General features: G+C 40.0%; 1 protein-coding gene across 1 annotated transcript in view; it reads right to left on the bottom strand.

Moving 5' to 3' along the window:
* The window catches only part of plxnd1 (plexin D1), a 163,251-nt gene that overhangs the window by 43,315 nt on the left and 92,166 nt on the right, over positions 1–27,770 (bottom strand). Inside the window, exons 15-21 of the mRNA XM_057817204.1 lie at positions 26,058–26,197; positions 25,626–25,805; positions 25,462–25,546; positions 21,935–22,213; positions 12,042–12,191; positions 4,323–4,437; positions 2,157–2,264 (exon numbers count right to left, since the gene is read on the bottom strand). Coding sequence (XP_057673187.1) covers positions 2,157–2,264; positions 4,323–4,437; positions 12,042–12,191; positions 21,935–22,213; positions 25,462–25,546; positions 25,626–25,805; positions 26,058–26,197 — 1,057 coding nt within the window. The remainder of the gene's footprint in view (positions 1–2,156; positions 2,265–4,322; positions 4,438–12,041; positions 12,192–21,934; positions 22,214–25,461; positions 25,547–25,625; positions 25,806–26,057; positions 26,198–27,770) is intronic.

Raw genomic sequence — 27,770 nt, 5'->3', positions numbered from 1 at the left:
TGTAGTGTTTACTTTGGAATCGCTGAATTTGCGCATTTTTTTTGATGGGTTGCAAAATTTGTCAGAACACCGGTCCGTGAAAAAAAAGACCCAAATAACACCGGTCCGTGGTGCATAAAAGGTTGGGGACCTCTGCTCTAGCCAATCAAATGCGAGTATTACAAATTGCACTTATTGTTCTACCAAAAGTGTGAACCATTTCAATGAGTGAGCATTTTTGTGTCATGTTTCATTAAACTAACCGATGATACTAATGAACCTAACCAATGATAGAGAGTAGTACCAGATTATGGGAAATATAGAAAGGTAAACTAAAAATTGTCTACCCTAGGGATGTCTACGCTACGCTTTTCATTCAGTTGATTTGGTGGATAGTATACTGTATATTCATAGAACAGTTTGTCATGGGCCTTGAGCAATCAGCTAAAATCCTCTAAAACGACTGTCACTCTCCTTTTTAAGATGGCTGCCATTGAATGAGTTAAATATATTCATTCATTTGTATATTATTCTGAGGGATGTGAGGATAGGCTTTGTCAGGGCACAGGGCTGAGAAAAGATTGGGAACTGCTGCGCCAGTCACAGAAGCAGGAGGGAGGACTCCCCCCACGACCACCTGGCATGATTGTTCAGCCTTGGCGGAGGTCTGCATGCGCTCCACTGAGGGATGTTGTTTCCTTTTGTTTTCAAGCTTTTTATTTTTGCCTTCAAATTCTCCAAGGCTCTTTGATATCCGTCCAAACAGATGTGATTTCAGTTAGTGAGAGATTTCAACGCGGGATTGCATCAGTTCATTTCCTAGATCCCGTGTCATATGCAGGATGAATACTAAACGTACTAATCCCTTGTGCGGCTTTGCCAGGTGCTTTGGTCCACCGTGAAGCGGAGCGGCTCAGAAAAGCCAAACCAACTTTGCTAATATCATGAATATTTAATACATCTATATCAACTGGTACGCTGCCATTGACGACGATAGACTGTCAGTAAATGATTGAACTCTGTTTATGCTTAGCCTTAGAAATTCTGCTTGATAACGTCATTTACTGTTTACAGATCGTCCTTCCTTTGTGTGACTGTGTATTGGATTTTCTATCTTGACAGTTATTGATCTGCCAGTGGTGGTTGGTTACTTTCCACTGTATGAACAAACTTACAGCGAATTGAAATGGTCTCATATTATACAGGAGGGCTTGTTGTGAGACATTTTTGGCCTTACAAAGTGGGATTCTTCAGATGGTGTTTGGCTGGAAAGACAGAAAAAACAAGACCATGGGGATTTAGGAAGCACGTTATCTATCCTGTTGCTCACTAATGTGTTCTGAAGCACTAGTTCAGTTCACACCCTCAACTTGTGATGAGCCCCATAAGGCCAAAAGAGCAGAGAGCTCCCCTTCCTGTCAGCTGGAACATGTCCATTTGCCTTCTTTCTTTCCTCCCTCTTCTTCTGTGTTGAGCTTTTGTCTCAGCAGATACGTGGCTCTCCCTCTGTGTACACTCCAACATCTTCAACTAGGTCACAAATCTCTCCTAAGCAACCTGTCCTCCCCTTCTCCGCCTAACCTCAACGCTTTTCTGCTCTTACTCGGACTCGCCGCCTTGACTTCCGCACCTCTTATTTCCTCCCTCCATTCCTCTTCCTCCACCCGTGCCCTTATCTTGCCGCCATAAATCTGGCCACTCGTAGCTGTGCTTTGCTTGCACACCCTAGAAATGTACGCGTGCACGTTGCAGCCTAACTCCCAAGGAGGCCGTGAAGCCGAATGGCTGTGACCGCATGATCACTCACCCTTAATGAGTCACGCTTACAAGGCGCAAATCTGTCAACAGATTCATCACGTCGTCAGATTTGAACCAGTCCAAATCCTCCAACATACACGAGCACTGGCATACACAAACAAGTGCGTGAAACAACACAAACAAAGGTGGTCGATATTTCTGTCTCGCTTCGTGCTCTTTTTTCTTGTAAACTGACACGTCACGTCATTTGAGGTCTGAACAAGGTCTTATAAAATGTGTACGTGGTAGTGCGTGTACGTGAGCGCACTATCATTGACACAGTTAGATGCTGAATCAAGCGATGATTCAGTGCCAGGCTTCCTAGTTAAAATGGATCTGACATCCATCACTGTCCATCGCAAACAATGATTGAAACACACCTTTACGGATCTCCTCTCTGATCTGGGACTCCATCTCTTCCATTTGGAGTAATGTTTTCTGCCAATAGCGTTCTGCCCTTCGGCTCTTTGTGCAGTAAACAACAAGGGCTAGGGAGACAAATACACACACAAAGAGAAGGGAGATACATGTAATTTAGACAGCTTTCAAACCTCAACCCGAAAGCTGTAAAAAAGCAGCATAAGAAATAATGCACAGTCATACTTTTACTTAGGTCATACTGAAGCAAATTTACAGTGGGGCAAATAAGTATTTAGTCAACCACCAATTGTGCAAATTCTCTTACTTGAATAGATTAGAGAGGCCTGTAATTGTCAACATGGGTAAAACTCAACCATGAGAGACAAAATGTGGAAAAAAAACAGAAAATTACATTGTTTGATTTTTAAAGAATTTATTTTCAAATTAGAATGGAAAATAAGTATTTGGTCACCTACAAACAAGCAAGATTTCTGGCGGTCAAAGAGGTCTAACTTCTTCTAACGAGGTCTAACGAGGCTCCACTCATTACCCGTATTAATGGCACCTGTTTTAACTCATTATTTGTATAAAAGACACCTGTCCACAACCTCAGTCTGTCAGACTCCAAACTCCACTATGGCCAAGACCTAAGAGCTGTCGAAGGACACCAGAGACAAAATTGTAGACCTGCACCAGGCTGGGAAGACTGAATCTGCAATAGGTGACACGCTTGGTGTAAAGAAATCAACTGTGGGAGCAAGTATTAGAAAATAGAAGACATACAAGACCACTGATCTCCCTCGATCTGGGGCTCCGTGCAAGATCTCACCCCGTGGCGTCAAAATGATAACAAGAACGATGAGCAAAAATCCCAAAACCACACGGGGGGACCTAGTGAATGACCTACAGAGAGCTGAGACCATAGTAACAAAGGCTACTATCACTAAAACAATGCGCCGCCAGGGACTCAAATCCTGTACTGCCAGACGTGTCCCCCTGCTGAAGTCAGTACACGTCCAGGCCCGTCTGCGGTTCGCTAGAGAGCATTTGGGTGATCCACAAGAGGACTGGGAGAATGTGTTATTGTCAGATGAAACCAAAATAGAACTTTTTGGTAGAAACACAGGTTCTCGTGTTTGGAGGAGGGAGAATACTGAATTGCATCCGAAGAACACCGTACCCACTGTGAAGCATGGGGGTGGAAACATCATGCTTTGGGGCTGTTTTTCTGTAAAGGGACCAGGACGACTGATCTGTGTAAAGGAAAGAATGAATGGGACCATGTATCGAGAGATTTTGAGTGAAAATCTCCATCCATCAGCAAGGGCATTGAAGATGAGACGTGGCTGGGTTTTTCAGCATGACAATGATCCCAAACACACAGCCAGGGCAACATATGAGTGGCTTCGTAAGAGGCATTTCAAGGTCCTGGAGTGGCCTAGCCAGTCTCCAGATCTCAACCCCATAGAAAATCTGTGGAGGGAGTTGAAAGTCCGTGTTGCCCAACGACAGCCCCAAAACATCACTGCTCTAGAGGAGATCTGCATGGAGGAATGGGCCACAATACCAGCAAAAGTGTGTGAAAAGCTTGTGAAGAGTTACAGACAACGTTTGTCCTCTGTTATTGCCAACAAAGGGTACATAGCAAAGTATTGAGATGGAATTTTGGTATTGACCAAATACTTATTTTCCACCATGATTTGCAAATAAATTCTTTAAAAATCAAACAATGTGATTTTCTGTTTTTTTTTTTCCCACATTCTGTCTCTCATGGTTGAGGTTTACCCATGTTGACAATTACAGGCCTCTCTAATATTTTCAAGTGGGAGAACTTGCACAATTAGTGGTTGACTAAATACTTATTTGCCCCACTGTATGTGAAGTGGTTCTTTCACCCTACTTTTGGAAGCTCTTATTGCCTTTTTGTGAGTTGTATTTAGTTGAGTTTTTTTTTTTTTTTTTTTGCATTTAATCTTTTGTGTAATAATATTTCACTACGGACTCTTCCTATGTCCGTGAAGAATGCTATATACAGTATGTTATATATTAACAGGATACTGGCATGACTCTCATTTAGTGTGATAATCCATCTGTCTGCTAAAACAATCAGCAAGAAGGAACAACGACGTCTTTGTGCGTTTGTTTGGCTGAGTCACATCTGGATTTACTATCTCCATGAAACTTACCCACGGTGCAGAGCAGCAGCAGGATACAGCACACCACGATGGACACAACGATGGCTAGCTCGCTGCCGCCCATCTGCACTTTGGCAATGGTGTGGCGAAAGTTGCCCACTTGCACCTACAAGAGATAACAGTAGATGTCAAGTCGAAACACAAAATAGAAGAGCAGAAGATATGAGAGGAAACGGAAAGAAACAAGACAACAAATGTGTAATCATTGACCTTGTTGCAATACTGTAGCTGCTACTATTATCACATACGGCTGCTATTAATGATTCAAGGAGTAGTTACTTTTAATTACCGTATTTTTTGGACTATAAGCTGCACCTGAGTAGAAGTCGCGGCAGCCCAAAAATGCCCAATGAAGAGGAAAAAAAAACATATAAGTCACACCGGAGTCTTAAGTTGCGTTTTTGGGGGAAATTTACTTGATAAAATCCAACACATAGAACATATATGTCATCTTGAAAGGCAATTTAAAATAAAAATACAATAGAGAACAACATGCTGAATAAGTGTACAGTATGATAATGTTACACGATGCACTAACAACGAAATGAGAACGTGGCCGGTATGTTAATGTAACATAGCTATTAAGAGTTATTCAGATAACTATAGCATAAAGAACATGCTAACAAGTTTTGCATGTGTTTGTGTGTTGTGTGTGTGTTTAGCATCAGTGTCACTCCAAAACACCAAAATGACATATGGAATGATACAATAATGTGTTAATAATTTCACACATAAGTCGCTCCAGTGTATTCGTCACACCTTCAGCCAAACTATGGAAAAAAAAAACCTGCGACTTATAGTCCGAAAAATACGGTATATTGTACTATGTAGAATGACAAAGTCCGATTTAGTCCATTCTATTTTATGAGAGGGGACAATAATTGCATTGATGAAAAGAAAAGAACATGAAAAAAAGAGAAGAGAAGAATAGATGCGAGAGTAGATGAGAAAAGAAGGAAATGGAAGAAAATAGACAATAAGAGAAGACATGAGGGAAAACCAAATAAAAAATATGAGAACAGACGAGAGGAAACCAGAAGAAAATAGGAAAAGGAAGGAGAAGCTATTAAAAAAGGTAAAAAGAAAACAAGAAAAGAGACGAGAAAAGATGAGATGAGAAGAGATGAGATGAGAAAAGATGAGAAAAAGGATCCGAAGAAACAAGAAAAGATGAGAAGGTGTTGACGTGGTTGCAGCTTAACGTTGCATTCGTAGGAATAATTGACGGAGAATAACGTTAAGATGCAACCACCTCAACAGAAGGGACAAAGTGAGATTAAAACAGATGATAAGAGAGAGTCAGGAGATGAGAAGAGATATGAAGAGATGAGAGGAAATAAGAAAATGGAAAACATGAGGAAACGAGAGGAAAAAATAAAATAATAAAAAGATAATTTTTTTGTTATCTGTTATTTGTTGTTAACGGTGACAACCGGAGATGACACACAGATGGTGCTGCAGGTTGACAGATACAAGAAGTGTCATATACATGTGTGGTATATTACTGTACATTCATAAATATTGTGAACAGCCATCTCAATCAATGAAGAAAATAAATTAATTGAATGCATGATTGTTATTGGGTTAAGGGTTAATTATTATTTTTAAATAAATCCCACTGGACCCTACTTCATATATCAAATGTTTCTTATGTAATGATTACCCAGGAAGTCTTGCTACAATACGAGCAGAATGTGTTTTACAAGTTTTGGAGTTTGTCACGTACCGTTGAGAGCCTTAAAGTAGCGTGGTGTCAAAAACAAAGTTAATGACTTGCAGGCAGTTTGATGTCGGACGGAACATAAAAGCCGCTTCAAATGTGCCCGTGAGCTATGTGTGTTCCAGCGATACGACCAACTCTATTTGCGTTTCACACATGAGATCGAACGCGTTGAGGTGATGTTTCGGAGGGGGCGAGTTTGATCACAGCTCGGTTAAAAAGTCTCTTTGCGGCTCATGCTGCTGCATCGTTTATTTATTCATTTTTTTTTACAGACAATATGACAAAGTGTCACATTGAATTAAGGGGCAGATCGAACGTGTGTTTGCTTGTTCATTTTCTTTTCTAATCTGTTGATGCTGATTTTTACAGCACAATCTCTACTCTTTTCAAGGACTTGGACACTAACACGGCCGCTGTGAGGGAAACGTCAAAAACAATGAAAAAAATGTCAACCAATAAATTAAAGTTGGCATAAAAGTCTCTTGTTTGAGACTGATATACTGTTTTTAACCCTTTCATGCACCATGAATTTTTTTTTTCAACCCTTACAGGGGACTCATTTAACTCATGGGCTACCACTGACTGCAGCGGAGGTCCAATCCATTTTGACTGGGAGGGGCAAATGATGAATGAACGGCATTCCAGTCTAAATTAATTGAACATCACTCGCACTCAAACACGAGCATCCGCAGCCAATCTTCCTGGTTTACATGAACTGGACGTCCATCGCCATCAATGGCGTGCAATGAGTATAAAAACAAAAGGTCAACTATAATGTGTTAATTTGGGCTGTGACCAGTGTGTATTTTTGTTTTTATTCATTTACAAATTTTGTTCTTCTTAGCATTGTATTCATTTATAATACGAAAAAAGCCAATAATAATGAATCATTGAAAAAAAATCATATATTAAAAATGGTTAATATACATATATAATATATTTCAATGACCAAAAATATTCCCTTGCTCAATACAGGGTTAAAGGTCATAAGTGACAACATTTGAATAGCTGTCAACTGTAGTGACCACTGTCCCGGAAAGGGTTAAGAACACTTACATACACAACACGAAACAGAAACAATCTTTTAATCTCTCATGTAGAACATGCGTGAGTATTATGTGTAGATGACACATTTGATTTGGCTTCCTGTCTAGTTCCACTCGTATTCTCATGTCTGAAAGCTGCTATTTTTGAGCTTTCAATTGTATCATTGGCAGTATTTTCCCTCAATACTCATTATCCAAAATATTAAGGTGATAGATGTTTTATTTTTAGAGGTTGAAGTGGGCATCAGTGGAGATGTTCACATACATTCTGAAGATGACTGATTCACGCTGAGTAGCCTAAATTATGTTAAATAACAATATGTAACATTTGACTTTGACATTTTTCTTTAAGAACCACTAAAATTTGAACTTTGCTTGTACTCATACAATTTCCTCCCCCCTTGAATTATGATATTTCATGTATTTAGTTCATTCTGTTAAGCAAAAAAAAAAACAAACAAAAACAAAAAAACATATACTTGATAATTTTACAGTAAATGTCCAGCAAAGAACATTTTTTTGGATGTTCCAAGCTTGCTGAATCCGCATTTGAATAAGAATGTTTCTGACAATGTTGAGATCGATGTAGTCGTTAGGACGCAGGTGCACGAAGGACAAACGAAGAAGTGCAGACTTGCAGCCTGGAGTCACATGACTCACTCTAACCCAGATGTGACAAGAAAAGGACTTCCACTTGTGCCTTGTGACCAGTCAGCAGAGATTTGTCTCCCCACTTCCTTCCCTCTCCTAAACCAATTCTAACATTCATGGAAAGAAATTTTAAAAATAAAAACTCTATACTCAAAGCAAATCCTTCCATGCCGGTCGGGAATTTATTGACACAGTGAAAGCATGTTCTTGCATCAATCTGCTTGAGTGTAATGAAGGGGAGAATGCCATTGTTCACTCTTCCTGTTTCGTTCAGGAGATGTTTCTCCTTGTCTGCTTGAGAGCCGAGCTAAACGTGGGCTTGGAAAAATAGAACTACCCTTCAAAAAGTTATGCATGCGAAATCCAAGCCACGCACAAAGAAAACATGCCCACAGATATTCAACAACGTGCACCCTGTGATTGTGTCCGAGCTAAATGTCATCCTCTACGCTATCGTTCTCTTTGAACGTGCCCACATTTCAACTGACCCGGGACTTTGCTTCACTAATTGCTAGTGTTCATTTTCAGACAATGCTGTAAAAACACGGTGGTGGCTGTGGAGCCCAAAACAAATATTTCTATTTCTGTGACGGAAAAGGCAAAGGCAAATGTTTTTAGCAGCAGCCAGCACTCTAGCGACAGACTGACATATGTTTCAGAGCTATTTTAGCAAACCACTCACATTCTGGCTTGTCTTTAAATATTGATGATGACTTTCCCCCCACAGTAAAAGAATCACAGATAGAAATGCAAAAAGCTGGGACAAGAATAGACTTGCAGACGTTTTTTTCCATTCCGATTGAAGCTCTCAGGTCAACATGTGATGTGATCTATTCTGATGCGGTGTATATATGTAACATGACGTTTAATTCCCTGTAAACGGCTGGTCGTCGTCTGTAAATGCAACAATTTACTTGCAAGGGAGTAGCCTAATTATTTTTTTCAGTTTAATCATACCTCTCAACCCGAGGCCGTTGGCAATCTTACAAGTAGTGACATATACCCTTACAAATTGATGACTAATCTTACAACGTTGTATATAGTGTGCAATATGAAACAAAAATAAAACTACTTTTTTTTAAATGATATGAATTGGTTGGTAATATTGTCACATATAACATGGTGCAATCAATATCTTCAGCTACATAATGATTACTAAAATTTAACAGTGACTTTTGTTATAATTGTATGTAGCAATTTTGGCAATTTTTATCATGTCTTGATGGCTGCACTTCAGCTCGCAATTCAGTTTGACTTGAAGGTAGTTCGTTAGTGTGTCGATTTATAAATTAAAAAGGTCAATTGATAAAATGAACTTACCGGGAACATTTCTTTTGCTAATTCTGAGAAATGATCAGCAATAGTTGCGGGCAAATTGTGTCCGGCAACAAATTGGCAGAATAAAATCTCCGCTTTCGTCACTTTTCGTTCTGCAGACTTCATCTTTATGACCAGTGTTGTTAATCTTACTTTTAAAAAGTAATTAATTACAGTTACAAATTACTTCACCAAAAAAGTAATTGAGTTAGTAACTCAGTTACCTGAATGTAAAAGTAATTAGTTACTTGGCAAAGTAACTGGTGCTACCTTTCCTGTTTTGTCCCCCCCCCCCAAGAAAAGAAAAGAAAAAAAAAACAAAACATAGTGACCTTTGCTATGTTTGGAAGTGATTTAATGTTATAAATCAACCGTTAAAGCTGCTCCCGTTTTTGCATTAGTTTCCTTCTGTCTACTTTCGGCATGTTGCGGGCAAATTGTGTCCGGCAACAAATTGGCAGAATAAAATCTCCGCTTTCGTCACTTTTCGTTCTGCAGACTTCATCTTTATGACCAGTGTTGTTAATCTTACTTTTAAAAAGTAATTAATTACAGTTACAAATTACTTCTCCAAAAAAGTAATTGAGTTAGTAACTCAGTTACCTGAATGTAAAAGTAATTAGTTACTTGGCAAAGTAACTGGTGCTACCTTTCCTGTTTTGTTCCCCCCCCCAAGAAAAGAAAACAACCCCCCCAAGAAAAGAAAAGAAAAAAAAAAACCATAGTGACCTTTGCTATGTTTGGAAGTGATTTAATGTTATAAATCAACCGTTAAAGTTGCTCCCGTTTTTGCATTAGTTTCCTTCTGTCTACTTTCGACATGTGAGTTTTAAAACTGTTTCATCATTTAAAGATAGATTCAAGTCAAGATTTTGCCCATTTAGGAGTATTTTAGATAAAAAGTGACTTAGGTTCGCTAGGAAGGTTCACTACAATACAGCCTTTCTGAGAAGTCTACTGCTTTAAGATGGTGGCTGTTTACTAACGCTGCCGAGTCTGTCATTTCGCATCTAGTTCTATATGCATGTTATATCTAGGCGTAGATTGTAGGCTGTCGGCTACAATCAGGAAATATTGGAGCCATCTAGCCTAGCATCGTGTTTGCTACAGCGTCACAACAAACACTCTTCTCTCTCGGTGTCTCTGACTTTTCTCGCGTCATTCAACCAACGTAGTAATGCATAGTAACGCACATTGTCTTGTTGCCGAAACGGTGACAAAATCCGAACGGAAAAAAAAAAAACAAGTCACGAAAAACGTACAGATTTTGAACGTATGCCGTATACATTTCAAAATCAGTGCTCAACTGTACAAATTACACCGAAACCATACAACTTGACAGGTATGTTTAATGTTAACATGGATGCTAAAAAATTAACAAAAAAAAGCAGTTTTGGTCTGCATCTTTCATTTTTTAAAAGGGAGAACAGTGCTGATATCTTCATCTTTGCACATTTATGTCATTGTCAAGTTTAGCCTGGCTTTCTAAGACGATGCTCCGTAAGGTACTTTGGATACACAGGCACGTGTTGTTATGGTTCAAATTTGATATACTGTACAGTACATATGTTTTTTTTTATATTATTCTTAAACTTTGGAAAAGTGGGTCATAACTTACAAAGAATAGGAAAATGCAGAGATGAGAACCAATGGTAGACAGTACATGAGTTCTGATCAGATTGGCAAAAAGAAAATTATGTGCCACCTCAGTGAATCCCAATGAAATGTTATCACAAATGCAAAGGACTCAGCAACATCTTGATCAGGACCTCAAAATTGTGAGAGACAAAACGAACAACACGAGCCACATGTCAGCACAAGCAGATTGTGTCTTACTGGCAAATTGTCCGGCAAAAATGGCAGATTGATAAAGGATTATGGAGATAAATGGCAAATACATTACCCCAACCGATTAACAGCTGCCTGCCGTAAGCCAAGGCATATGTAATGACTTTGCGGTTTCTCGTAAATGCTGACATATTTGGACACATGTTACATTGGACAAACTTTGTTCATAACTGAGGTCAAACCTTCAGATCATAGTGAGCAGACAGCTGGCAGCCAGTGCGTTTGTCTTTGAAAACATCCCGGATGAAGCAAAACCAGGTTTGATGAGCTCAACTAACAGAGGCAAATGCACTGTGCTCTCAATTTAGTCACGCGAGAGCGTCTGTCTATTCATCCGAGCAAAAAAAAGAGTCCATCCATTAGCCGGTCCTTCAGACATCATGATAACCATTTTGTTAAAATGTTGATTACAATGAGGCATTCACTTCATATAAAATCATTATTTTTTTTAATTGGCACTTCACACATTCAAGCAATAGCGGCTGTCTAGCCTCAATCCTCAAATGTTCTCATCCAAGAATCTTTCATATTAGATCACTTGACCTTTCGGAAGTACGTGTGAAATCGTTGTGCAAAAGGTGTATTTCAGGCATGTGTCAATTATCTTTTTGTTTACCCTAATTTCCCAAGATGTTACCAACATTTCAGCTCTATCCAGGCTCGTGAAAATAGTATTCTTCCCTCCAATATGATGTTATTGTTACAAGTTCAGGAATTAATGACATTTACACTATTCACTGTGAACCGGTGCATCGCTAGTGTCTCCATTTGATTTCGACCATGTGTATTTGACTTTACACAGGACTGGATTTAGCAACTTAGTATTCTAACTAGCAGAAATGCTCTCCCATGAATTTGTAAATATGCCTTGTGCAAACGTGTAAGCAGTAAGGGAAGCATCAGCATCGGAAAAACCTTATACGAATAATACAGTTTCTGCCCACGACAGCAAAAAAAAAAAACCCTTGAATGTGTCCAGAGCATGCTTGACTGATAAGACAGGGCTTGCTGTCATCAAAGTGAAGCACTTACAAGGCCAATTTAGATTGAACACAGAGTGGAATGCACCGTTATCTTGATCATCCAGCACGACATTTCACTCAAAGGCTCAGTTTGCACACTTACAGTGACAGGCATCTCTGTCTCACGGGAGCTCAGCAGGCCGCTGATGGTGCAGTGGAACAGTTGGTCATTGTTGAAGCTGATGTTACAGGGGTACGGGCCAATCATCACCGAGTATTCGTCCGGTATCAGCTCCAAATCGCTGGGACCTTTCTGCGACGGAAAAGAACACAAACAGCTGTAAGGTGACTGAGAGTAGAGAGAGACCCCAAGGGGCCTTGAACAGGGAGCGATAAGGCAGGCTTCGGTGGGCCCGTCACACAGAGAAAGCAGGAAGACATTCTCTCTGTTCGGTTGGGGCTGAAGTTCATCTTAAAGCATTAAACCATTCAGCCAACTCTCCCACAAAGATGGCTAGGACTAGACAAACAAATCTGCTGACTGACATCCAAATCATTTTCTCATGTTGTTGATAAAAAAAGAGGTTGGAAGAAGAACCATGGCAATTCCCATCCTCTAACTTCCCCTGAGAGTGGCTACTCCTCCAGTTAAATGCATCATTCATTAAACATTGCCAAAAAGTTCAATTCAAATCTCACAACTCTTTAAGCAAAAGTATGTTTTCTCCAATGCTGGCACTCAGCATAGGCGAGCTCTGTGGTTGCCTAGGGCGCCATTTAGTGGAGGGGGTGCCAAATTGCTTTGAGGTAAGAAAAAAATACCTCATGCTACGCTTCCTGAACGTTTTCTAACTTATATAGTACATTTCAATATGCTACATAGAAAAATTATACACCTACAGCACTTGTGAGAGTGTCGGTTTTCCACACAGGCTCTAGCTATTATAAATAAACTCCATAAAGCAGGAATATCAGGTAAAGTGCACTTTAAATGGGACTTTAATGCACGGGGTGCAACCTTTAATCACTCGTTTCAGGTAAACCACAAACAATGATGGACTATATACGATATTTAAAAAATTATTTAGTGTGTTTTTTTTGGTCCTAGTTTATGCATCTATCTATGGCTTTATCTAACTAGAATGTGATGAAATACTATTTGCCACCAACTCAAATTCTTTCATTTTTGCTGTATATCCACTCTTAAGTTTAGGATTATCAAAGAAATCCTAATTTTTGACAAATAATAGAATAAAAAAGGTGGGGAAAAAACATTAAAGACCAGGCCCGAGTAAAAAAGCCACTTTGTTGTAAGCTAAATTAAAATCTTAAAACCCTTTAAAATAAAAGTATTTTTTGAGTATTGATATCGAGTTGAATTTTTTTGTATCGTTACAACACTAGTTAAGACTGAACCAACAGCGCCTCTGCTTGCCGCTGCCAACTTGTTCACGGCATCTCGTCTCAATTGCATCCAGATACAATGACTCAATCACACAGCAACGATTAATGAATTAACTATTTTGCACATGTAAGAACCATGTTGACTGTTCACATAGTGACAGACAACAACTAACAGTTACATTGACACTTACATGCTCAACGAAGCCAACATGAAAAGTCCCAAATTTGTTCTTTGTTCTATGGAGTAAACAATTGTGTCACATGTCTGCGTCAAATTGTCCGCTACTTATGTGTGCACCTCTCACAGGACAATCTTCTCCAGATGACTTTAGCTAGTGTCCTGATTGTGCTGCTTAGACTGACTGTCAGCTTTCTTAAATTGGGAAATACAATAATCACCCTGAGACGGAGTTGAAAAGCTTTTTGTGTAAACTTGCTAGGATTAGAAAAGTTCTTCATACTTATGTACGGAGAAGCAAGTCTCGTATGGCATCAGATTTGTGTAAGAGCCACAATGCAGGGTGCAGGGCCTTCAACAATAATATGAAATAAAATGAGTCTAAAAAAGAATTACCTTATCAATTTGACAAACATCAGAATAACAATGGCTCTAATTTCCGAAATTAGAACTGACCCAGGTCATGATACGACAAAACAAACACTTTCGAAGTTGAGACTAAAGCTTTCGACTTAAGACAGAGGCAAGACCAAGGTTTTGGGAATCGAGACTGAGTGGGCGGCCGTGGCGCAGTTGTTAGCTGGAGTTGTCCTTCAACCAAAGGGTCAGTGGTTTTGATTCCTGGCTACAACTGTCTTGGGCAAGGCACTGAACCCTAATTTGCCCCCAATGGGCTGACAGTGCCTTGTGTGGCATGGTGTGTGAATGTGTGCGTGAAAGGTTAAATGTGTGCTAATGTAAAGCGTTTTGGGCATGGTAACCATATAGATAAATGCGCTATATATAAGTACTTTCCATTTACCATTTGAGACTGAGTCAAGGCGAGACCGTATCAATGCCAAGACCATAAACATCATTTAAAAACCATGACGATTGAGCATCTACAGGAACAAAGACAACGTATTCTGTTGAGGGGCACGAGCAGAGTTCTTGTTTTAATTTTCTTTATACATTTGACAAGGCATCTTGCATAAAAAAAAAAATCTTTGTATCAGACCCATATCGTCCATTAGGAGAGCTGGGAAAATGCCTTGGGGCATCGCAGCGTCCAAAAGGGCGTCAAGAAAAATGTTCGAATAATATTTGATGATAGCAGTATTCAAAAAAATTATACAAAACAATAAAACAAAAGAACAACAAAATATATCGTAATAAGTATTTCAATAATAATGAAATCATTTTTCTAGGGTGCTTTCTGCCCCTTTTCACTGTTTCCTGTGATGCGATAATTTCACCACCACCCAGCAGACCAGCGAGCTACCTGAAGGTGCTATTTTTACCCTCCGCAATTGAGCGACGTTACGTGACGAGTCAACGTCATGAAAAGACATAAGCCCTCTGGGTCGCATTTTAGAGGGAAGAAAAAGAAAGAAGAGGAGCATAAACATAAAGAAAGATAGAGGTTTGTTGTGATGAAAATAACTTTTCATCAGCATAAGCACATATACTTAGCGCAACTGCAAGCTAGTGGTTATTTACATAGAGTTTATATGACATACTGCTAAAGCTAAATTATACTGTATCATGAGCCAGGCTGTTGTTTTAGAAATATTTTCAGTATTCAGCCAGCTGTGGATTAGTTTCAGTTAAATTGACTCCCTCCCCCATTTTAGAGAAAGTTGGACAAAGTGTATGGGAGAATAAAATGATACTGCTTATTTTCATGTGATGTGAACCACTTTTACCTTGTGTTAAATTGTGCTTTTCAAATAAATTTTCCCTGCCCAAAAGTGCCACGGTTAATTAAATAAATAAACCATTAAATATGCAATTAATAATTTAGCGGATAAAGTTAAAATAAAGTTCTGTGTTATGGCGGACTAAAAGTGCCATGGATTTAAATGCAAACATTTGTTATTAAATGTGTCATTAATTCATTAAAATGGCGATCACGTTCATGTAAAAAAAAATTTTTGCTGCCAAATATTATTTAATTCATTATTATTAGATAGTCCTCTGTAGTTGCAGTGCTTCAAGAATTTATTTTCTTTTAACTACGCCCATCAAAGATAGTGGCCGGATCAAGTAGACAGGTACAGTAGACTGCAAAAATTTAGGCGCTATTATGGTTATGTCATGCTGGTTTCACAATCAACAGCTATTTGACTAATATAATGTAACATTCCACTATCTTGTCTTTGTAGATGCTCTTCTGAAAAATTTTCCTTCCACCTCTGTACATACTGGGCCATCTTTTACAGCCAACCTATCCACATCAGCACCAAGTCGAAGCCCACCAAGTCCAGTACCTTCCCACACACAAACTGCCAGTGGAGAAAGAAGTACACCTTCCAAAACAATTGTCAAATGATACTGCAATAGATGCTTTTGCATCAGAGACGACAAGGTGAGTAAGGTCAAGGTGAAAAAAAAAAGTTTAAAAAAAAAAAAAAAAAAAAAAGTTACATTTTAAAGTGGTTTTTGTATCTTATATACCGGTAGGTTTGTGGGGGTGGGTGTTAATCATATTGTAATAACAAATTTTAAATTTTTTATGTTTTCGAATAGTTATTAGAGCATTTTTCTTTTAATTTTGTGCACTTGTTTGTAGTTGTCTTTTTTTATATAATAAATTACAAAAAGATATTGTGCTTTTTCAGTGTGAGATTTTAAATATATGTGGTGAAAATAGAAGGTGCGGGGGGGGGGGGGGGGGGGGGGCAAAAAGTATGTTGCCTAGGGTACCAAATTGGTCAGGACCGGCCCTGCTTTGAATGCATTTAAACAAATAAAGATGCCAAGAAGAGCTTGGCCGCATTTATGAAACTGCAAAAATTTGTTCCCCAAACGTGCACAGCGGGGTCACATTAATAATCTCTCACCCACTAAATTGTCACTCAATCACAACTCCATGAAGGTCACAGTCATTACTTGGGTACGCGTAGAAGGTTAGTAACACATGAATCGGAGAACTATGTTGTTTTATCACGTTTATCACCCTTTATGATCAAATTATTTAAGTTGAAGACTACCAGATCAGTACTGACCTTGACCGCTCCTGATATAAAATACCCAATCTGGCCAGTCTGAGACTGAGACAAGACTAAGATTTTGTGTCTGACTCAATTCTCAATTCTATATGAAGTTTTCCATCAGACAGCTGTCTGTTTAAATTCTACCATTTTCTCCCTCTCTCGAGAAAGAGAGAAGAATAACATTTCTACAGTCATGATGCAAGACAAAAAAACCAAAAAAAAATACAGACAAATTGCAACATTCCGTGTTAAATCCACAACAGGAGGCACATAATGAATGATGATAAGCCAATAGTTTGATACTATTTTTTTTTCTGCTTTCACGGTCCCGTAGGCCTCCATGAGCAGCTTGTAGAAGGCTTTTGTTTTTCCATCATCCAAACAAGCCTCAGTGTTCCCCTGTGTGCACAGTGCCAAATGTAAAATTATGGCCTATCAGACACTTGAAGTCCTATTTGTTGTCATCTTTGTATCAATTAGCCGATCATGTAGAGAATAAAAAAAACGACTTTTCACTATTTGCTTTACCCGTAGCCAAGTGGCAAGTGTTGGTCTTTGATTGTGTAACGTTTGTGATTCTGGGGACTTCTTTTCATTCCACATTTCCCAGCAATTAACTTGGCGACCATAACGATGGGATTACCAACATGGAAGAAGGCCAAAATATGAAAAGAGAGCCAATTTGGATGCAATTTCAGGCATCTCCCCTTTTTTTTCTTTCCAAAAGTAAGGAAGTGAGTGTGTGTTTATCCCTAGTGTGCTTCCTTGCTGTGATTACACCCTCAAGGCCCTCTCCTGTCGCCACTGCAGGATGCCACCTCCCAGGTCTCTTGTCAACAAACGCTTCCGAACACACACGAGCTGACACGAACACATGCTGACACGAAATGCACCACTCGACCATCCCTAAAAAAATGTTGCAACATCTTGAAAAATGTGCACAGGCCTATACAGTAAATCCCCTTCCACGGCAGGGGGTTATATTCCAGACCACCCCCGCAATGAGTGAAATCGGCAAACAGAAATACATCGTATCCACCAAAGATGCTTACTATTTATCGACAAAATCGCACGGAGTTGTGTTCGATAAAATGCTCATCTTGAAAATCTTTTTTTTTCTCACCTGTGAAATATTCTTTAGTGCTCATATTTAGCTAACCAATCTAAAAGTATTTAGCATGACTAAAACAGTCAGAGGGTGGGAATACGATGACATAATCACAACTGAGCCTGAGTGAAGGTTTGAGATTGGTCAATCTAAAATCTGATTGGTTATATACATTCTAAATGAAGCTAAGCTCTTTTCATAGTGTTGAAATCTGAAAATGAAAATAATCATATAAAGTTGTACATTATTATTTTTATTATTATTACTTGAACCTGTCCTGTTTAGCTGCTATGACATGGAAAATGGGAATCTGAGTGTCCATATAATCTGAACAGTTTTAATTCGAGATGTCCCGATCGAGCGGCATCCCGATCGATCGGGTCCAATCACGTCACTTTCAAAGTATCGGGGATCGGCAAAAAAATATCGGACATGCCTTTTTTTTAATATATATATATATATATTTTAATTAAATCGTTTTCTAATTGTATTTAACATTATAGACATAATATGTTACACTCATCCAGAGTCTTTAGTTTAGGCTTAAGGTAGGGTTATCAAATTTATCCCGATAACGGCGGTAATTAATTTTTAAAAAAATGTATCATGTTAAAATATTTAACGCAATTAATGCATGCGCTGCACGACCCACTCACGCATTGTCGCGCTCAATTTGTAATGGCGCCGTTTTACCTATTTAGAGAGCTAAAAGGCAGCGTAAAATGAGTAGAGTGAATTTTGGCAGTCTTTAGAGTCTTTTTTTAATTGGCTAAAGCCTTACAATCCCTCTCCCTATGATTAGAAATATTGTGGGAAGCAATGTGGTAAAGCAAGGTAGTCATTGATCATTTTCTTAACACCCTATGTTATTTCCCAACGCAGAGAAGATATATCAATTGGTAGCACTATGCAGTCATGGTTGCACTTCCCATCATGCATTTGGGCATGGCTACAGTATCATTTACTGAAAGCTCAACAAATACACTAGATGGCAATATTTAGTCACAATATACAAAGTCACATTATCCTTTAAGAATTACAATTCTTTCTATCCGTGGATCCCTCTCACAGAAAGAATGTTAATAATGTAAATGCCATCTTGAGGATTTATTGTCATAATAAACAAATAGAGTACTTATGTACTGTATGTTGAATGTATATATTCGTCCGAGTTTTATTCATTTTTTTTCTTAATGCATTGCCAAAATGTATATGATCGGGAAAAATTATTGGGAATGATTGGAAATGAATCGGGAGCAAAAAAAAGCAATCGGATCGGGAGCAAAAAAACATGATCGGAACAACCCTCGTTTTAATGCATCACATGGGTGTATGATATACTGTACTCCCATTGTGGTTATTCATTGTGTTTCGTTATTAGGAAAAATCAATGAGCAGGAATGGGTTACGGGAGGATAGAAAGGAAAATAACAAAGGAGAGAGAGAGAGAGAGAAAGAGAGCGAGAGAGACAGACAGAAGAGGAGAGGAACCAACAACAACAAGGAATACATTAAACGCCTATACTACATATGAATATAGTGATGCTATCATTGTTTTGTAATTGTATTTCCCGTGGAGACCATGTGGGGGACCTGATGACCGAGGAGAAAGAGGAAAAGGGGTGAGTCAGAAAGAGATGTGGTTAGGCGGGATGGAGCGTAAACAAATCAGCAATGTGAGGAGTGGAACCCAGTATTATGTGAATGACATGTAAGTGTGGATATGTTGACATCCTGTTCTATGCTACCTGATGTCTAATCTTGGCATTGACAATTTCTCTACTTGAGTGTGTTGAATTGCATCCAGTCATGCGTGAATCCCATCAGACGTGTGATAGTCCTGCAGTGGAAATGCTGCGCTGGGGCCACCCCAGGGCCAAGGCATCTGCCCAGTGAATCAAGGGGGTGGGGGCAAAAAGGCCACCACCATCCCCCCGGGACCCAGGGCAGTCCCCCGAAGCATCCGCCCCCCCATGCCCGCCCCCTCCAACCGGCCGGCTCATCAGCCATTGCCACAACCCCAACCGACACAACACGGCACAGCGTGGGACCCTCACCATCCGCTAGACCCAAGGCAGGAAATGATCACCACCCGGAGGGGTCGACACCCCTCTGACCTTACGGGGGATACCCGGGTAAAAAAGAGAGAGGAAGACGGATGGCGCCGAGAAGCCACTGTGGGGCGGGGTGGGGCTGGAGCCATCTGTACATTATTAAATTAAACTACGGCTGTCGCTAACTATAGAAGTAAAAACCAGAGCTGAAATTCCTTCTGTTTTTATTTTTTTCTCTTTAGTCAAATTCACGGCGAGAACAATCTCATTTTTAGGTCAACAATTACTGCCCAAAATATACAGGAGGGCAGAGCAAAATATTATAACAAACAGTACAAAAATCTGAGATATTGAAGAAATTCTGCAGTGGGATATTTGTGTGCAACACAAACAATTTGTCGAAATAGATAAGACCAAAACAAACCCAATCTCATTTCAGATGAACTCGTTATTCAAGCCTCCACTTGACACTTGAGTTCCTGACAAAGAAAGGCTGTCTGTCCTTCTTTACAGCTGAGCAACTGCCTAAAGGCCAACTACAACTTGAATTAAGGCTGAAAATAATTCAACACTAACAACACAAGCCATTGACACTCCACCTAATGTTAAGGGGAAGCAGCTAAGATTGCGCCGTCAGCACGTCGGTTGACGCGGCCTCATGCCCCCGCACCCCCATCTCAACTAGATGGATCCAGGTGGACAGGTGCTGGAAGAAGCCGCAACAACGCCGGAATGAGAAGCCTCAGGCCTTGAGCGGCACCCGACAAGAAAAGCCAACACGTCATGGGAAGCACGCGTGCATGTTAGGCGCCGGCACGTCATGTGAATTTACATTCGAGAACACATAGCCCAATTTGGTTTACATTTGTGCTTCCTTGTAAACGAACAAAAGACAACAGACTTCCAGGCTCTTGATTGCATGTTTATTGTTACTAGTGTTTCTTGCTTGATTTCAATAAAATGTAGACAATAAGATTTCGTATTTCAACTAGTTATAAAGCATTCTGTCAATCGAACTGAGATGTTGCAGACTAACATAAGAAGACAGATTGCATTTTGCTCCATCACATCACAACTCCATAGAATTATGGCCGCTGCAACACATGGCTTATAGCCATTTATCATTCAACTACGAGAAGATCAGAAGAGTAGTGTTACTATTTGACACATGTTTGAACGTGGGCCCAAGTACTTGGAGCACTCTCATTCTCGGCAAGCCACAAGATATACAATGTGTTACGTGAAGTAGCCTTCAATAGAAAACCCACATTTTACAATTCAGTTCCCAGAAGAACAAAAGAATAGCTTTGATTCCGTGAAAAAAAATATGATATATTTCCACATATTCTTTGTCTGCCATCCAATATGGACTTTTATACCCAAATGTTACACCTTCAGTCAACTGTTTCACATACTGGTAGACAATTGTTGATTTAAGGATTAGCGGTTACAGAGTAAAAAGTACGGTTCCCTAACCAGTACACATTACGAAGAGTGTATGTGCGTGTACCCTGCCCTCTCATACCCGCATATGTCTTATCGTCTTTCTACCAATTGTATTGGTTACTTGCTGTATTTCCTTTCCACATTGTGTCCCCTCAGTAAAAGTTGTCGTAAAAAGCCTCATTGCTACTTTAAGCTAAATAGCATATTATTGTATAGTAAATCATATTTTTGTATCACCATTGCCTCTGTTCTTTCTTTTTCTCTGTCCCCTTGAACAATCTTCTGTCCAGCTGCATTTTCTGGATATAAACCACAAACACTAAGGAGTAGGCACACAGCAAACTCCCCTTTGGCACAATAAAACTCCTTAAGACTTTAAAGACACTCAGATTTAAAATTCACTGTTTGTAAGCAAGCTAAAGAGGACAAAAAAAAATGTTTCAGAGGCCCTTACAGATAATTTTGTCAACCAGAGTTAAAACGTTGGGGGATATTTGTTTTCTTAGTGCTCATAGCATCTGCTCTACAGTATGGTGCGTACAGGCTTGGCGGTATGGCCCTTTAGCAAAGCTAAATTATATAAAAATCGCAAAATTCACGATAAAAACTGCCTGACTGTTATCTTGCATCTATCTGGAGGAAAGCAGAGAAACGCGGGAGACCCCGGCAAGTCGTGACGCTGGCATGTGTGTTCTACTGAACACTGAGGCTATTGTTAGTTTGTAATTCTGTAATTGTGCATGAAATATGAAAAAATGTCCTATTCAAGGTTACAAAAGACTCTTTGGATTAGTTTTAGTGTGTGGGTAAGGGTTTGAGGTTGTGCCTTTATCAGTTTAATGAAGACACTGAATCATCCAGAATTTTTCCGAATGAATGATTCTGACTCACATTGATGATGAGTGTCAGTTGCTCTCCTGGATGATGTTTAATCAACTTTTCCTTGTTGGCTGTGAAAAACTGAGGGTCCTCGACATATTCCAACAGGAAGTGACCTTTATGCAGCTCCTCTTCATCCTCTTCCTCCTCGTTTGCTTCAATATTAAAGGGGGCAGAGCGGTCCCCCAAGTAGAGGACACCGTTCAGGTAGAAGTGAACTGATGCCTGCTGGGAGAGGCTGGAAGGAGGTGATGGGCATGTAATGGTGGACGGTGAAAGAACCATGCAGATCTGAAAACAAACCAGAGGCAACAGGAATATCAGTCAGGTAGCCGTCAGCCTAGTTCATCACTGGGGATTTACTCCATTCACACATTTTAAAGATCCCCTTCAATTGTTTCTTTAAACTTATCTTTGATGTACAGTATGTTTTTGTTGTTGTTGTTTTTAGGCCTGGCTGTTGAGATGGACACATTTCTTATTAACTCATAACCAGCATCGATACATAGACACAGAGGTGAATTTGAATGTTTACTGCCATTGACGCACTCACTCTTTAGTTATGTTTGACTTGTGTTCATTAGACAGTCACCTAAAAATCATGGTAACCAAGTCTGAATTGCAACCATGACTACTTTTTGATCAATATACTAGTCCTTCTCAAAAAATTAGCATATTGTGATAAAGGTCATTATTTTCTCTAATGTACTGATAAACATTAGACTTTCATATATTTTAGATTCATTACACACAACTTAAGTAGTCCAAGCCTTTTATTTTAATATTGATGATTTTGGCAAAAAAGTCAAGAAAAAACAAAAATCCCTATCTCAAAAAGTTTTTTAATACAACAAAAGTCAACCTTCAATTTTATCAGCTACTCAACACTTGGTCGGGAATCCTTTTGCAGAAATGACTGCTTCAATGCGGCGTGCCATGGAGGCAATCAGCCTGTGGCACTGCTGAGGTGTTATGGAGGCCCAGGATGCTTCGATAGGGGCCTTAAGCTCATCCACAGTGTTGGGTCTGGGGTCTCTCAACTTCCTCTTCACAATATCCCACAGATTCTCTATGGCACAGGTGTCAAACCGGTTCCAGAAAGGGCCTAGTGGGTCCAGGTTTGCGTTCCAACCAATGAAGAGGACACCTTTTTACCAATTAGATCTTTTACATGTGTAATCAGTTAAACTTTGTCAGGTGCTGCTTGTTTCAGCAGGAAGTTCATTGGTTAAACTCTCTGCGCGTTATCGGTTGGAACAAAATACAGCACCCACTAGGCCCTTTCTGGAATCGGTTTGACACCTGTGCTCTATGGGGTTCAGGTCAGGAGAGTTGGCAGGCCAATTGAGCACATGGTCATGCCATGGTCAGTAAACCATTTACCACTGGTTTTGGCACTGTGACCAGGTGCCAGGTCGTGCTGTAAAATGAAATCTTCATCTCCATCAAGCTTTTCAGCAGACGGAAGCATGAAGTGCTTCAAAATCCCCTGATAGCTAGCTGCATTGACCCTGCCCTTGATAAAACACAGTAGACCAACACCAGCAGCTGACATGGCACCCCAGACCATCACTGACTGCAGGTACTTGACACTGGACTTCAGGCATTTTGGCATTTCCTTCTCCCCAGTCTTCCTCTAAACTCTGGCACCTTGATTTCCGAATGACATGGAAATTTTGCTTTCACCTGAAAAAGTACTTTGGACCACTGAGCAACAATCCAGTGCTGCTACTCTGTAACCCAGGTCAGGCGCTTCTGCCGCTGTTTCAGGTTCAAAAGTGGCTTGACCTGGGAAATGCGGCACCTGTAGCCCATTTCCAGCACACGCCTGTGCACGTTGGCTCTGGATGTTTTTACTCTAGACTCAGTCCACTGTTTCTGCAGGTCCCCCGAGGTCTGGAATCGGCCCTTCTCCACAATCTTTCTCAGGGTGCGGTCACCTCTTCTGGTTGTGCAACGTTTCCTGCCACACTTTTTCCTTCCCACAGACTTCCCACTGAGTTGCCTTGATGCAGCACTCTGGGAACAGCCTATTCACTCAGAAATTTCTTTCTGTGTCTTAGCCTCTTGCTTGAGGGTGTCAATGATGGCCTTCGGGACAGCAGTCAGGTCAGCAGTCTTGCCCATGATTGCGGTTTTGAGTAATGAACCAGGCTGGGAGTTTTTAAAAGACTCAGGAATCTTTCGCAGTTGTTTTGAATTGATTCAGATGGTTAGGTTAGTAGCTTCTTTAGAGTACCTTTTCATGATGTGCTAAATTTTTTAGATAGGGATATTTGGTTTTTCTTGACTTTTTTGCCAAAATCATCAATATTAAAACAATAAAAGGCTTGAACTACTTCAGTTGTGTGTAATGAATGTAAAATATATGAAAGTCTAATGTTTATCAGTACATTCCAGAAAATAATGAACTTGATCACAATATGCATATTTTTTGAGAAGGGCTAGCACTTGTACTTATTTAAATGTACTCTAATTTCAAAATTTTCCCTGGAAATATTTTGAAGCATTTACACCAGGGGTGTCCAAACTTTTTGCAAAGGGGGCCAGATTTGATGTGATAAAAATATGGGGGGCCGACCTTGGCTGATGTTCTTTCCATAGAACAATATATTTAAGCAAATTTTAGCAAGCCGTTCTCTGTGTCACATTTGCTTTATTATTATTTTTTTATTAATAATTTCAACAATCTTGCAACTAGCCTTTGTGGTGTTCTCTTTCGACTCTCGGGCTCTTGCGAAATACTGCTGCTGTGAAGTTAAACTACCTTCAAGTTGCTTCAATTTCTCGCTACGTATCTTCCCTGTAATCTTGTTGTACATGTCAGCGTGTCTTGTTTGGTAATATCGCCTCACATTGAACTCTTTAAAAACAGCGACTGTCTCTTTGCAAATAAGGCAGACACAGTGGTTGCGTATTTTGGTGAAGAAATAATCCAATTTCCACCTATCCTTGAAGCGTCAGCCGTCGCAGTCAACTTTCTTGTTTTTGTTGATTGTCGCCATTTTAGAAAATTGGGAGTAAAGGGTCACACAGGGTAATGTTTCTTAGAGTGCTGCTGCGTTTTAGTGGGTAAATGAGGAGCAGCATTTAGTGTGTAAGCTACTTCATATGCTGGTAGCAATACTGCTGACCAAATTATTAAGTCTGTGTGCGGGCCAGATGTTATTGATTTTATGACAGAGGCTGGGGGCCGGATGAAATTTGATCACGGGCCGCATTTGGCCCCCGGGTCGGACTTTGGACATGTCTGATTTACACGAAAGATCATGTTGTAAGATTTGGTTGACAACGATCTAGTCAATTGAAATCCTCCTTCTCTCGCGTCAAGGATTATCAGTGGATTACCGGATTTAAAGGGAATGAGAGGAGAAGCTTTGATTGTCATTGAATAAAATCGGCACAGGGTCAAATGTGCTCTTTCAAATACATGTCATGCTTTGTTTACTAGCTGTACAATCAGACATCATGTGAGTGCATGTGAAGCCTGTGGGAGTGGTAAAGGCTGTAACCATGGTTAGTCATGGGTGATGACTTACAGTTTGTCCAATTCCCAAAACCTGCATGGTGGCAGTCTGCACCAGGTCAAATCCGTTGCCCACCACTGTGATGGTCCTGCCACCACTGCAACATATACACACCCAAGAAAGTAAGTCGTCTCTATGTCCATGTAAACATCAGCTTCACGTGACGTTGCGCCAACCTGAGGAAGCTCCTGTCAGGCTTGATAAAGCTGATGGTGGGGTTTTTCTCATACGTGTATGTGGTGCTCAGTTCATCACTGTGACAGGAGACGTTCTCAAACTCCACACACACCAACACCGATTCGCTACTTGCTTGCAGTGCTGGAGGCATGATGCACTCAATGGTGTCATCTGTTTGCCTAAAAGATGGAAAATTGACTTCAGCAAAGCGCTGTGTTCAGTCTATGAATTTTATCAGTTTTATGAATGTTTCTATTCAGAATATCTCTTCTGTCTTCACGGTTCAAATGGTCTTGGAATAAAACATCTTTCAGTCATGCTGAACAAACAGCTTTATATAAAGGTTTAATTCACCAAGTCATATCTACAAAGAGATAACAACATTTGTAACTTTTATTAATGAGATTGTAGATAACACAGAATTTACTCACTCTGTGATGACGCATTCCAGAGTGTTGTTGACCATAACTCGAACCTGAGATCCAATTCCCAAGTGCTCCCCACTAATGATCACTCTGGTTCCTCCTGCACGGGAGCCTTTCCTCGGCTCCATGGACAGTATCTTTGGAAACTGAACACAAAGACGAAAAATAACATGAATTCCCCTTTGACATTCTTAATACCCCTGACTTGAGGGAACTCCGCATTGCTTAAAGGGACGTTGGCAATCTCTCTGGTGCTTTAGTGTGTCGGCCATCTGCTCTCAGGTCCTGGTGCTTGTCAAACCTTACACCTTCCAGTCCCCAGGCCAAGTACTTCAAGCTAAAATCCTAATGGACTTAAGCCGCAAATGTGCTCTCAGCTTTGATGACTTGTCAGTTGCTAGTAAACAGATGTTAGCAGAACAAATTTACTACTTAAACTGACAAGGGAAACGCAAACGGTCTTTTTTGTTTTGTTTTGTATAGAGCGAATGTATCTGTTTTATCTAAAGCAAATTTATCTAGAGCAAAAAGTGGCCGAAGTATGACTGGATACAGAGAATGTAAAGACGAAAGGTTTTGTGGCGTAGAAATTTACTGCTGTTTTTTGTAAATGTGCTTAGTGAACAAACATGTTCAGAGGGCTTCCCTATAACACTTATTGGTCTGGAGTTGAAAATGTTGTCTGTAGAAATAACTGTTGGTCATTTTTGGCTACTTTTTCAATGGCCCTGAGCCGAATTTGGAACTCGAACTTTTAACCCTGAACAAGAATTGGTGATGTCAGTGGCAAAAAGTGGCAGTCAAAATGTACTCAAAATGTCTGGGAATTGAGAAGCCACTTCCTCATTCTGTGGATAATGTGAAAGAAGATGACCACAAAGATAAATGCATACTGTTTTGATTCTTTCTGAACGGCTTTTGTGCGATTACCTGTATGTGCATGGCTTTCAAAAATAACTCAGGAAGATGATGTAACACAAGTGTTTGTGTTTACAACAATTTTGGAGTACAACTGTGTCTGTGTTGGACACTAAGAATTCCTCTAAGTGATAAATCTGCTTCTGGTCATCCAGCATTAAATTCGTCTACAATTGAGAGGGAAGAAGATTTTTAACTGTGTTAGCTGGTTTTCCTCAAGCTTTGCACTTAAAATATCTTGTCTTGTCACGTTGACCAAGACAGCTGCTGACTGTAGCAGCAGCTCAGCAAAGACGAGTGTGAAGGCTGCTTGGGAAAAACCTGAAGCTTGCAAGATTGCGACTGTTCATATATGAAAATGCACACCCGCACATGCCAGGTGTGGGCTAAATACAAATATCCATCTGTGCATCAGCATTCCCACTTAGTCCAAAGCCTCTATCCCTTCAGTGAACCTTGCCTATGGGCGAAACCTCTCATCCTCACTGACAGGATTCACTTCCTCAGCGTGCACACGGAGGAGCTTGGCTATTGTTTGTTTGGGCGCCTAAGCGGGTGCAAGAAGGCAGATGTTTCCTTCCTGAGGTTTGAGGCAAATATCCTGTCTCCAAAAACTATTTTCCCTTTCTTCCACTATTTTCATTTCAACAGCCTGCAGTCAAAAGCTTTCACAACGAAACATCTCAAAAGCTGCAAGGCCAAAAGGCTTTTCCAGAGCTGTGGTAGCTGTCCTGGATTTCCTTTGTCCTAACAAATCAAGTAAAGTCTCAAAATCAGGCGCTGATATATTTCAAAGGCGGG

This window comes from Corythoichthys intestinalis, chromosome 2, assembly GCF_030265065.1.
Source record: "Corythoichthys intestinalis isolate RoL2023-P3 chromosome 2, ASM3026506v1, whole genome shotgun sequence".
NCBI lineage: Eukaryota > Metazoa > Chordata > Actinopteri > Syngnathiformes > Syngnathidae > Corythoichthys > Corythoichthys intestinalis.
Note: the sequence above shows the minus strand (reverse complement) of the source record. Positions and strands in the feature narration are given on the sequence as shown.